The sequence below is a fragment of the Mus caroli genome, unplaced genomic scaffold, assembly GCF_978045245.1.
Source record: "Mus caroli unplaced genomic scaffold, Mus_caroli_1 scaffold_9, whole genome shotgun sequence".
NCBI lineage: Eukaryota > Metazoa > Chordata > Mammalia > Rodentia > Muridae > Mus > Mus caroli.
The window spans coordinates 88,506,649-88,519,532 of record NW_028227264.1 but is presented as its reverse complement, the minus strand read 5'-3'; the positions used below and the strand labels follow the sequence as shown (position 1 = coordinate 88,519,532).

At 39.1% G+C, this 12,884-nt stretch overlaps 1 protein-coding gene across 6 annotated transcripts in view; it reads left to right on the top strand.

Annotated features, from left to right (window-relative positions):
* The window catches only part of Ano4 (anoctamin 4), a 408,979-nt gene that overhangs the window by 264,513 nt on the left and 131,582 nt on the right, over nt 1–12,884 (top strand). For 4 of the 6 annotated variants that reach the window (XM_029482964.2, XM_021174227.3, XM_029482962.2 and 1 more), the window contains one exon: nt 2,136–2,180. In XM_029482964.2, coding sequence (XP_029338824.1) covers nt 2,136–2,180 — 45 coding nt within the window. Of the gene's footprint in view, nt 1–2,029; nt 2,181–12,884 lie in introns of all 6 variants that reach the window. The other 2 variants (XM_029482967.2, XM_029482966.2) reach the window with 2 other exon arrangements.

Genomic DNA, 12,884 nt, shown 5'->3' with positions numbered 1-12,884 from the left:
ACACACACACATATATATACATATATATATATACATACATACACACATATATATGCACATGCAAATACACAATAAGAAGAAAAGAGAAACAATTTTTGTGCCAAAAGCTGCTATGCTAAAATAATTAAATCCTGCTATTTAACAATGACTTAACTGTCATTTTATATATATTCTATGTATTATATGTTATATATAATGAAATATATATAATATAAACTGATACCATATTATGCTTAAAAATAAAAAGGGGTAAAAGCACTTTAATTACATTTTGATAGAAACTGATATCCCTTCTCCAGTCTAAAACTTAGTCTTTTTATCAAGAACACACCTCCATGATAAAGAACATAAAGAGACAGAAACCTATATGATGTTAATTCAAAGTCAAACCTCCCATTACTTGGAAGGACTTCACATCTAACAGGCCTGGCCTGACTATCATGGAAACATATTGCATGTACATTTCATGGCAGAGAAGTGCAGCCTCACGGATCATGAAGAGGTTTCTTACACAGCATCAGGAGTCTATGACTCAAGCAGGAGGATGAAAATGAATTGGAGTAATAATCTACCCTCATAGGTAGAAACTCCAACAGGAAAACAATTCAAGGAGAAAATGCTCTTATGTGTGCCAGTAATGGGCCTCATTAATATTGATATGATTTTACCCAAGCCTAATATTGCCCATTATAACCCAATGCATGCAAACCTTCATGGGTGTGTCTTGCCCTCCATTTTCACATGTGGCTCTAGCCTGAGATCATTGTTGGAACATATACAGATATTTAGTTCAGCTGAACTCAAACATTCTAAGAACCTTATGTAATCTGTAACTCTTGGTAGCCAGTACTTCTAAATCTCAGGTTTAGATTCACTCTACAATCATAAAATGAAATGGAAAAGTGGGTTTCTTACAAGAAATTTTAAATAAATCTGCTTCTTAAGTATCTATGTGTCCATAACTTTGTGGTTTGAACATAATAGAGTGTTTTTGAGAAGTTTAAAGAAGGTGGGGACAGAGCACAGTGCCTCTCACATACCCACCTTCTACAGGTTTCTTACCAACATCTCGTACTAGTGTGTGCATTGCAGTTAACAGACCAATATTAGCATATTATTAACTAAAGTCTAAAGCTTATGTCTCACTCGTATACAGGTTTGTAAATATATATCATCATGTGGTATCATACAAAATCAGATAGATAGACAGGTAGGTAGATGTATAGATAGATAGATAGATAGATAGATAGATAGATAGATAGATAGATAGATAGATAGATAGATAGATAACCATACAGAAGATGGGTTACTAAAACCCAATGCTTTACCTGGCTCAAACATCTGGCATCTGGCTTTGTGTTCTCTGCAACTATTGACCCAACTGTGGCAAATAGTCTTTGATATATAAAATTCCCTCTTTGCACAAAGGGAAGTGACCATACACATAAATTGCCTCAGTTTCATGATTGATCACTTAGTAGACACCTGAACTATGGGAAGGAGATTAGGTTTAATCACCCAGGATTCTCACTTAAATATTTTACATTAACTAAAGTGAAGCAATATGACATCTTTATTGTGCCCTGTTCTTGTTTTTTTCCCCTCCTAGGACCTGTGGTTTTACCTGTTTAGTTTACCTATAAGCAGCCAGGTGGTGATGCCCATGTGGGTATTTATAGTTGACTATTGATGCAATCTCTTCTTTTACTAGATATGAAATATATGTGTTTTTAATATCTCTCTCAAAACCATGAAATCCAAACTGCTATATAAATATTACATTGATATAATAGTGTGTCTGTTAAATTGTGTATGTTACCCCTAGTCCATCTCTGAGTTTCACTGGACAAAAGTGGATGTCCACTGAATGCATGCAAAAATACTAATCTCCCTGCGCATGTACTGTAGGCCAGAAGTACCCTGCAAGTTTATAGTAATGAGAGGGTTTCATGACTCAGAGTGCATGCCCTGTGTCCCTACTACATTTCTCACTGTTAATCTCTCTTTAGTTTTTTTTTTTCTTCTTCAGCTCTTACAGGCTTCTATCTTCAATCTCCTTTCCTTCCTTGCTAGTTCAAACTGTAACTGACGATGGGTTTTCTTCTCGACTGGCTTCATTTTTGCTGTTCTTCCAGGAGAAAAATCTATTACCTGCCCCGCCGGTACAAGTTCATGAGCAGGTTAGTAGCATGCTCTGTACTGATGGTGTTGTCTGCTGACTGCTGTACCCTAACAATGACAAGGAGCAACAAGCCTGGGAAGATGTCACACAAGAGAATGACTACCATGCACATTCCAAAAAGAACCCTTTCACATTAGCCTGAAACACAAAACCAAACCAAACCAAAAAAAAAAAAAAAAATACAAAACAAATGTCCTTTCCAGAGTCTGCCCCTTCATCTGCACCCCAGGGAGCAGTACATGCCATCCACAGGTGTGTTGAGGTTGTTATTCATTTAGCCTAGTCTGGAAAAATCAATTGTTCAAATCTCAGCCAATCAGAGAAATTCTAGCCTCAGTTATTGTTTTGCACATAAGTTCCTCACTGCAGCATATGTAATTTGAGAGTTTGAAGTGAAAATGGTCTCCCAAGTTGGCGGCTACTCCTCTGTCCAGGGAGATGGTACCTCTGCCCTTGGTATCTCTGATGCTTGGTTAATACAATATTCAGATTGTACCTTACTCCAGAGCTCTCATGGCTCTTTGTGTGTAAGAAGGAATCCATTGGATGTCCATTATCCTTACTGTCATTTGTATCCTTCCACAGCTTGTTTTCCTTGTTGTTCTATTAGAAGCCAAGGAAAAGGGGGATATGCCAATGGTATTCTCAACTTGGCTTCAGTTTGGGATCAGTTGGTGACTCTAACTTCAAATTTTTAATTGATCTTACAAGTCTTAAAAGTGAGCTGGTGTCTTAAATGGGGATCCCTTGGGTGTCTCTAAAAACCATTCAGATAATTCAATTAAGTGAGATTCAGTATTTAGATCCATTGTTTATAGTCTGTATATAACATAAAGAATATATGTAATATATAGTATATTCTTTATACTCTGTTTATGGTTTTTTGTGGGATGGTAAGTAACACTGGTGAGTGTCCTCAAGTACACATATATCATAGAGTATGGCAAGAAAAGCAACTTCTATAGAACCTAAGATGTTGCAGTTTCTCATAATTTCTCTGTGAAGCTCTTCCATTGGGCAGCAGGTCAGGTACTTTCATTCAGCATGACTTGGATTATGCTTCACCGTGCAATTGTCTTTCGTAGAAGTCTCACACAAAATGTCAGCTCATGCCCATAGTTCTCAAATATCAGCCAGCATCAAAATTACCTGGGGAATTTTAAAGCACTGATTTCCAGGCCCTACCCACACTTCTACCTCCATCTCTATAAAATGAAACTGCATCATTTCTACCACATGGGTTTCCTGAGGACTTCATATGTAGCCTGTGTTCATAAAGGACATGTTAATGATTGCTATCTGGGATGTCTGTGGAAATATCCTTTCTTTCCACCTTCTGAAATTTTATCCACTTCATATCTCACTTCGTTCTTGTTTCCACTAATGAATAGTCTTCTAATTCTGGCAAGTCCTGATTTTACTTGCCAAGTAATCATTTATATTCCATAGAGTCTCCATATATGTGCCACTATGTGTATAACCGTGTGACTTACACCTCAGGGTCATACTGGAAGCTGTACTTCTCTAATCAGCATCTTGAATTCTGCATTGCTGCTCCAGGTTACTTCTAGAATCCTTTTGGTGCTCTTCACTCCCACTGTCATTCTGGGTTTTAATTATCTCCTGCCTATCGTAGATGATTTCCTATTCCAAACTCTGTTGCGACTCCTTTCAAATTGTCTTTCTTGGCCAAAATGAAGTCAAAAGGCTTGGCTTAAACATAGACCTGGATACACTGTCTTCATTTATCTCTTGCCTCTTTTTTTCTGCCTATATTAATGTATTATGCCAGCTTGGATTTACATATTGTTGCTGAGTGTTCCTTCTGGATAGTATTTTATTTACTCTCACCAAGATAATATATAACTGGTCCTCAAAAAACCCTGCTCCCATGATTGGACTTTTTGAGTAAGTCAAAGATGCCTCTTTCTTTTCTCCCATTGGTACCCTTTATCCCCATCACCTCATGCTATAATCTATGGTAGGCATTCCCATCTCCTCACTGAGATAGTCTGGAAAGCCAAGGATAGAATTCTCGATTCCACATTTTCAGCATCTAGTACCTAATTTGTGGGCTAGACGAATTCATAAATCTTATACATGTACAAGAGGAGTCAGGTAGGAGGAAAGATGGCCACAAAAGAAGGATGAGGATGAGGAGGATGATGATGAGGAGGAGGAGGAGAAAACAAGAAAAGAAAGAGGAGAAGGGAGGAGGAGGATGGGAAGAGGAGAAAGAAGAAAAGGAGGAGGAGGAGGGGAAGAGGAGAAAGAAAAGGAGGAGGAGGAAGAAGAGGAGGAGGAAGAAGAGGAGGAGGAGTAACCAGTCTGGGTAAAAATGAGAGACACTGACTATTGACTGAAATATTTTCATAACAATGAAAGGTGGGTGGGTAATAAAGACATAAATGATGGCAAAAGGAAACAGAATCTCAAACCTCAGTTAGATGTTGATATCACATTCATGATATTCTTAAACCTCTGCTTTGTGGTCATCTGGTTCATATTTAAACATGCTGGAAATAAGGACACCCATGGCAGTAGCTCTGATGACTAGAAAAATCTTTAAAATAAGCTATAATAGTCTCTCTCTCTCTCTCTCTCTCTCTCTCTCTCTCACTCTCTCGCACTCTCACTCTCTCTCGTTTTCCCACTATTTCACATTCTCCCTCTCTTCTTCCTTCTATCCATTTTCTCATTTTCTCTTTAGCCTACATTTTTAATCATAGTTCTGCCTCCTAAATAGACCAAAAACTAAATTTATACACCAAAAAAAGCAAAGTAGCTAAAATGTTGTAATTTTAGGGTAACGGGTTAGCATTTCACAGGTGTTTGAAAATTAAGAGTTGAGAAGGACATTTCCCTACTTACAAGTAGGAAAAATACAGTAAAAGAGTGGAGATCCACCAGGTACCTGTGTGTGATGAGGAAGATGATGGTTTCCTTCAATAATTCTGCATTATGGTTCAGTAGATTTCAAGGGCATTTGGTGTCCTGAAGACCACTGGAACTGACTGATGGTGAAGCCATCCAAATAGAAAGTAAAGTTAGATAATCCAACAGGATGTCAGTCGCATAGAAGCCACAACACTGGCCAGGAGAATGTATGGGATTTCCTAAGAAAGATGTAAAGAGTCAAGAGAAAAGATCCAGTGGCAAATTCTTTTTAAAATATGCATTATGGGGATGAGAAAAGACAGAAGAGGATGGATGTAACACTCTGGAAACAGAAGGAGAATGGAGGGCAGGTGATTTCAACAAGACTAGAGACAAGTTTCTATAGAGGTGTACATCCTTCAGTTTCTCATGGGCAGTGATAAAAGAGAATCTATTTAGCACATTTATAATTCATTAATAATGACCATAGTAGCAGTCTCTGTGGAATGGTGTTCTCCATTATGCCTCAGGATTATTCAACAGCTGTTAAAAATGCAGATGGCTGGGTCCATCCTCAGGATTTCTGATTCAACAAGTCTAGATGCAGTTGATGAATTACATTTTTCTTAAATGTTAAATGATGCTGGTGATGCTAGGCAAGAGCCATGTTTTTCTCGTATCTTTTTCGGTTAAGAATTTCACTCTCTAATCAGACTGACCTGGAACTCACTATGTAGCTCATGATAACCTAGAACATGCAGAAATCCTTGTACTTCAGTCTCCGAAGTTTTGAGATTGTTGGCACACAACGCATAGTTGCTAAAGGCAACATTTTTTTTCGGACTCATTGTTATAGTACGGAAGCTAGTAGGAAAGCTTCCGAAGCAATTAGTGTTCACTTCAGTGTTGATAAGCAATCCAGAAGATGGAGAAAGAAAGACCAGGACTTAGAGAAGGAGTCAACAGGAGGGAAGCAGAGGATATTTCATTTATGAACAAACACATGTTCTGCAAGTGTGAAGGATAGTTTGAGTGGATATGAGCTTGCTTCCAGAGCTAGAAGAATGGCTTAATAAATGTTTTCTAGGTGGAAAAAGTTGATATTCCATGCAGAAACTACTGTCTTGGGAGAACTGGGGCAATGGAATATACTGGAAGATTGTGCCAGAATAAAAGAAACTCCAATTATGATGGAATGTCACATTGATTGGGCAAGGCTCTCTGGAGAGAAATCTTCTGTGCTGCTATGAAGTGTTTGGTTTTGGACACCACTGATGCAACAGGACTTTCCAAAGCCAGGTGTCTACCGGCTCATTTGAAGTGCAGTTAAAAAGGAAGTGTGATATATATTTTACTCAGCAACTCTTCCCAGGATAGACTAATTGAGGTGATGAAGAGAATCCACCTCTTGTAGCTTACTCTCAAATTCAAGTACAGAGGAACAGCTGCCACTGGTGATATTAATAGCACCCCAGTAACAAAACACTTGACTTTCAATGTTCTGAAATTCTCCTGTGGTTATTCAATCTATTGTTTAATTTCCTCTATGTAAATTATATTTTATCATATTAGCCCATGGAGGGACTCTCCAACCCAATCTATCTCCTTTAAGAATAAACATATCAAAAAGTCTAAAGTATTTTTTAGCAAGAATAAAACATCTTTTCACAGATACCTTTATTTCAAAAACTCACCCAACTCCCATAAACACACTCATGTAGTTTAGACTCATAGATCTGTAATTAATGCCCTTTTAGTCCGTGTACCTGGTCTATTAACCACTGCTTTGATTCTAATCTCTAGGCAGGTTTACAGGCTTTATAAATTATCTATCTAATAAAGGGGGAGAATTTATCATCTTTTCCTTGATGTTTTTTTCCCTAGGATAAAATGATCCTGGAAAACAATCTTCAGAAAATATTACAAAGTAACAAATGTAATTATTGTGGGCAATTATAGTGAAAATGTCATAACTCTCCTTTGCCCTACCCCCACTTTGAGCCTTCTGCCTGAGTTTATCCTCTGCTATACTGAACAGAAGGAATGGTGGGCCCTCTACATTACAGACTCTGTTCATTACAATCATATCAGATGGGTATACAAACAGAATGAGAAATGGCTTGTATTTTTCCATCCCTACTATTAAATTTTAATACATGTAAATGTTCCAGAGTCCCTTGGAATCGTCTAGAAGGTATGTAGTCTATGCTCCAAATAGGATCCCCGTGACCTAAAAGAATGGCATTAGCTTCCAAAGATATCTAATTCCTATCCATAGAGATGCTGTGAATGAAGAGGACCCAGTTCTCAGAGGAAAAAGAAACATGAGCCTCCTATTGTCTGTTGGCATTACAGGAGGACTTCACTTCCAGCAGAAAAGGCCAGTGAGCTACCTCTGCTAAGAAAACCTACCACCAAGAGCTCATCCATTTTCTTTCTATCATATCATCTCTCCAAATGCACTGATAGAAACGCAAGTCTGTAATATGCTGATCTAGGGGAAAGCAAGTGTCTCTAAAGAAGGCCGGTTTCACTCCTGCACTTAAGCTCAGGGAGCATTGTGGGAAGAGGGGTGGGGAAGCATGAAAGCCAGAGGACCAGGTGCTTGCTGGGAGACTGTCTCCTAGTAATGTCAGAAGCTGTAGCCATAAAGTCTCAACAACATGACCACGCAGACATGAGCTAACCAAGGAAGACACCGATGCACGTACTGAACTGGATAGGGGATACCTGTGAACCTTCAATCCTGCCTGCACAAAGAACTAGAGCCGGCTGAAGAATGCTGGGAGAGGGGGAGGTGCTCTTTCCCAGGGAAGAGCACACCAACTGGTTGTCCAATGCCTTATAGTTAGCCCTGAAGACGAACATACATGTAACATTATGAGGCATTAACAGGAGATGATATGAATATAGGTATAGAGAGATATAGAAATAGATATATGCATTCAATAACAATTAGTGAAAAAGAGAAGCCATGAATTTGAAGGAGAGTGGGGAGGGGTATATGGAAGGGTTTGGAAGGAGGAAAGGAAAGGGAAAAATGTTGTAACTATATCATAATCTCAAAACTAAAAATTTTAAAAAGGAAGGCCTGTTTCATAAATTCAGTCTGGTCAAGTCACTAGTATTGATTGACTTCCTGTAGGTAGTTACAGCTCGAGGGAATCAAAGGAAAAGAGATTTTCTTCTGTCCTTCAGGATACACCTACAGCTTCTAAACTGAGATAATTTATAAAGGCCTTTAACAGGCCAGCACATCGGATGTAAGGAAAGTCCTTTGCAGGTGGCCTTTCCTCGAGTCATCCCCACTCCTAAGGGTCCTAAGGTTTACATGAAAGCTTTCTAAGACCCTCCAGGGAATGCCATTCATCCAGAGCTGGAGTGCCTGCCTATTTGCTTGTGTTGCTTTTCTGGCATTTTCCTAGAACCTTAGCTGCCACAAAGGCTGGAAAGCCCCAGACTCACCATCCAAAGAAATTTCTGCAAAAGTAACTTACCTTGTCTTTCAGGTATAAACTTGTGTTCAGACCAGACGTGCCCACGTGGGTAATCCATCTTCTCTTTATTGATTTGCCTGTGCCATCTATAGGGGGGTGTTTGCTCAGTAAATGGGATAAACAGAACAAAGTAACAATGTATCCAAACAAAATCAATGCTAAGCCACTAAGCCAAGGCTTTGTGGGACTCTCCCTCCCACCCATCTCCTGGCAAGGGAGACCTTTGAGAAGGTAAGCAGCAAGCTTATTCCAAGAGATGACTGCAGTGCTTTCTGGTTAACTAATTTCACCAATATAAACATGTCAGTAAATCTCAGCTTTTCCTCCTTGGAGATGGTTGTTAGATGTGATACGGGCCTGATGACTCCCTACCCTGGCATATAGGGGATAATGTTAATCTTTGAGTTTCTACTGGGAACTCTCTACTTCAAAATTCTGTCATCATCATCATTTTTTCTCCTAAGAGCCAGCACTAAATGGGGCCCTTTGCACATCCAAGGAATTGTGTAAGCATTGGCATTCACTGTCCCGAGTAATACTCACACTGTCTTACGTGATGGGCACCATCATCTCAGGCAAGCTTAGTCATTCACACTCACCCAGCATCTCACTCGGTTAGCAAACTAGGCAGATATACTATGAGTCAGCCTCTAGCTGAGTCTGAGAGCTCATCCCTGTATGTGGAAAATTCTATACTCACGGCACCATATTACATTCCTTAGTACATTCGTTTACAATGATATGCTCACAAAAACTATTGCCCAACCCCTCCACCACCAACAAAGTAGTATTAGCATAAAGAACACATAATTGGCGACCATTTTGGAGATGATGGCACTAAAGCTTGATGAGAGTGAACAGCTTATTATAGGTCTAACTGGAGCACAGAGACAGAATGGAGAATTCCAGCATGAGGTTCATGCTTTCTGGCCCACTGGCTGTTTTTCTCCTTTGCGTGGCTGTAGTCTGAGATTGGCTGTATAGAGACAGAAATGTGTTTGTGACAGCAGCCTAGGGGAGCTCGGATTCGCTGTGTTCTTGCACAGAGACATGGGCTGTTCTCCCTGCCAGGGAGGTGGGAGCACTCCCTGTGGGGTGGCAATCTTACAATCTTGGGAGTCAGGCTAGCTACAGTCTGGCCTCTAGGGCAGGTCAGACTAACACTGTAATTAAGAGCTGCATCTGCATAACTCTTAACTGTATCCCTCAAGCTGTTTTGTACAGACCAACATATAATTATTTACCTAATTCAGAAATCCTACGTTTGGGTTGTCAACTGATTTCCTTGCTCAAGGTCTTCAAAGGCCAAAATCACATAGGTCAGCTGGGCTCTTATCTGGACCACTAGAAAGGTAATCTGCATCCAGGCTTCTTTAGGTTGCTGACATAGTCCCAGTTGATGCCATTAGAGGGGCAAAGTCACCATCCTTGCAGGCTGCTGGTGAGAAGTCAGTCTTGACTTCTGAAAGTGAGGCATCCCAGTCCCACTTCACCTCAAAGGCAGCCATGAAGGTCACATTGTTCTTTTGCTCTCATCTCCCCTTCTGTGATGTCTCTCTTGCCTCCACCTAGAGATGGTCCTCTGGCCTCTTAACTTCTCATGTTGTTAATTTGATCCCATCTGACTCATCCGGAATGTTCTTCTGTAAGTCCTACAACCCCTGCTTCTTTCTTCGAAAGCTCTTGTATCACAGAGCCTAATTTACAAATTGGTGGCACTAAAGGGAGAACACCTTTGGGAGCAGTTCTGCCAAGCAGGAGAAATCATGGGGGCTACTGGCTTTGTTTGACTGCTGGTGTCTATTACTGTGAACAGCGTAGCTCACGGAATAGGTCTTCTGGAACCTGGATAGTCCAGGCTTCATTTTGCATCTGCACAGTGGTCCAGCCCAACATCCCTATGCCCAACAAGTGTCTTTTTATTTGAAAAAAATGTTTTAATGTTTTCCTTCCATTGTAGTGTTTTGCTTTGCTTATTTTTTTGTTCTTGTTTTATAAGATACAATCTCAGGTAGCCCGGGCTGGCCTTGAACTCTTAATCCAGCTGCTGTTTCCCAAGGGCTTGGTTTATAGCCTTATAGTGTTTTTAAAAATCCAGTTCTTTTGCCCCCTGCCACTTTCCTGGTTTGTGCTCCTGTAAAAAGCATTGGTGCTTGCTAAGTATCTGGAAACGTCTCCAAACCTTTTCACATACATCATCAATTATGGGCTTACTAACCACCCTGCAGGCCAAAAGGATGACCATCATGTTGGCAGTGATGGTGCCAGTCATTAATATTACCCTGTTTCATAACTCTTAACTCAGGAAGGTTAGTGACAGTGCCGATAGAATCAGATTCTAGAAGATGATTTTAGACACAATGGTAACAAGAAGAGCATCACCATTCCTGCCAAGCCAACCCCTCTACTTCATTCTTCCTTTTCCCCCTCATTTTTCAATTAATTAATCATTTTCATCACCCACTGTGCAGGCTCTTCACCGTCATCACATTCCATTCAGATCGTGGTGACACAGCTGGTTGCCAAAAGCTGCCCTTTCGTTCCCACTGAGGATTTACGATTGACTTCTCCCTCAGCTTCATTTGTTTCTGTCCAAGAGCTGTTACTCAGCTGCACTGAATTCATAGTCAGTGCACACAGATTCTGCAAAAAAAATGCAATCCAATTAGCACCACATGCTGGAGGTGTGACAAGTAAGAGCCCTGTCACAGAAAACCTCTGAGGCAATGGCTTCTTCCTTGAATGAACTACAAGGCAATCAAATGAAATGAAACCAAGAGCCAAGGGAAAGGCCACCAGCTCACTATAGGAAACCTACTTTGGGAGTCTGGCTAAGGAAGACATCAATGACCTTAGACAAGTGAACGACTTTAATGGGGAAATATTGAAAAACAGACTTTTTAAAAAAAAATGATGATGATGATAAAACATCTTAGTTCATTTTCAAAGTAAAAATTGATATAAACATTTTAAGTTAGAGTTCAAACTGTTGAGTTTCGTATGTCATTATGTTTTGTTCTCCTGTTTGCTGTGGCTTACCTTGTTTGAGCGTCATAGTAACACTGCCTTCATTTGGTAAGCTTCATAGTGTGCCTTCTTTTCTTGTTGTGAAACAATTGGATAAGAACTACTGTTCATAGCTCCTTTATCAAGCTACAGGATTTAGCGGTAAATTTGTCTCAAACTTGGATTTTCTTTGTGGATGGTCTTTTTGATACTGCTATAATCACATTGCTTAATGTAGATATGTTTATAGCTTCTTGATTTAATTTTGGTCATATTCCTGTATATCTAGCAATTTATCCATTCCTTTTAGATTTTTCAATTTTCAAATTTAGGCTTTCAAAGTATTTCCTGATGATTCTTTGAACTTCTTTGGACTCTTTTATAACACTAATTTTCCATCCATAACTTTATTAATTTTGTTTTCTGTGATCTTTCTTTTGGCTGAGGGTTTATCAATTTTATATATCCTTTTAATGGACTAAATTTTGTTTGACTGATTCTATGTATGATTATTTAGGGTTCCATTTCATTGATTATTTGCTACCTACTATTTGGGGACTTGGTTTGTTGTTGTTTTCCTAAAATCTGAGGGGTTCATCATTAGGTTATTTATCAGGCCTTTCAGATTATATTTAAAGTAATGTTCATAGTTACAAGTTTCCTCTTAGAGCTATTTTACCTGTATTCAGAAGGATATGATAAATTGGACATCATTTGAATTTGACTCGAGGAACTTTTAAATGTCATTCTTGATCATTTCAGTAACTTGCTGGTTATTAAGATTGCATTCCTCAGTCTCCAGGTATTTGAGTAGTTTCTGGGATTTTCTGGCTGTTGGTTTCTCATTTTATCTCACTATATACTCTTACAGTACATAAAAATTATTTGGTTCTAGTATATGTGTTCATTTTAATATAGTTTTGTAGAATGAAATATATTTTAGAGAGGATTCCATGGATTGTCAAAATAATTTCTATTCTGTATCTTTTGGTTGCAGGATGCTGAAGATACCTTTTGAGTACCTTTGGACTAAGATGTAGTTTAAGTCAGAAGTTTCTTGATGCTTTTCAGTTTGGAGGCCCTATTAAAAGATGAGACTATAATCCTTAATTATCCACTATTCTTGTCTTACTGTGTCAGTTCTTATCTGACCTGTTATGATCATTACTGCTTATTTTAGTACATTGGAAGCTTCAGTATATGTATATATAATGTGTATGAATCTCTGTCTTCTCTCTCTCTGTATGTGTGTGTGTGTGTGTGTTTCTCCTTATTACTATGTGATGGTTTTCCCTATTTCTTCTGGATATATTAATTTTGAA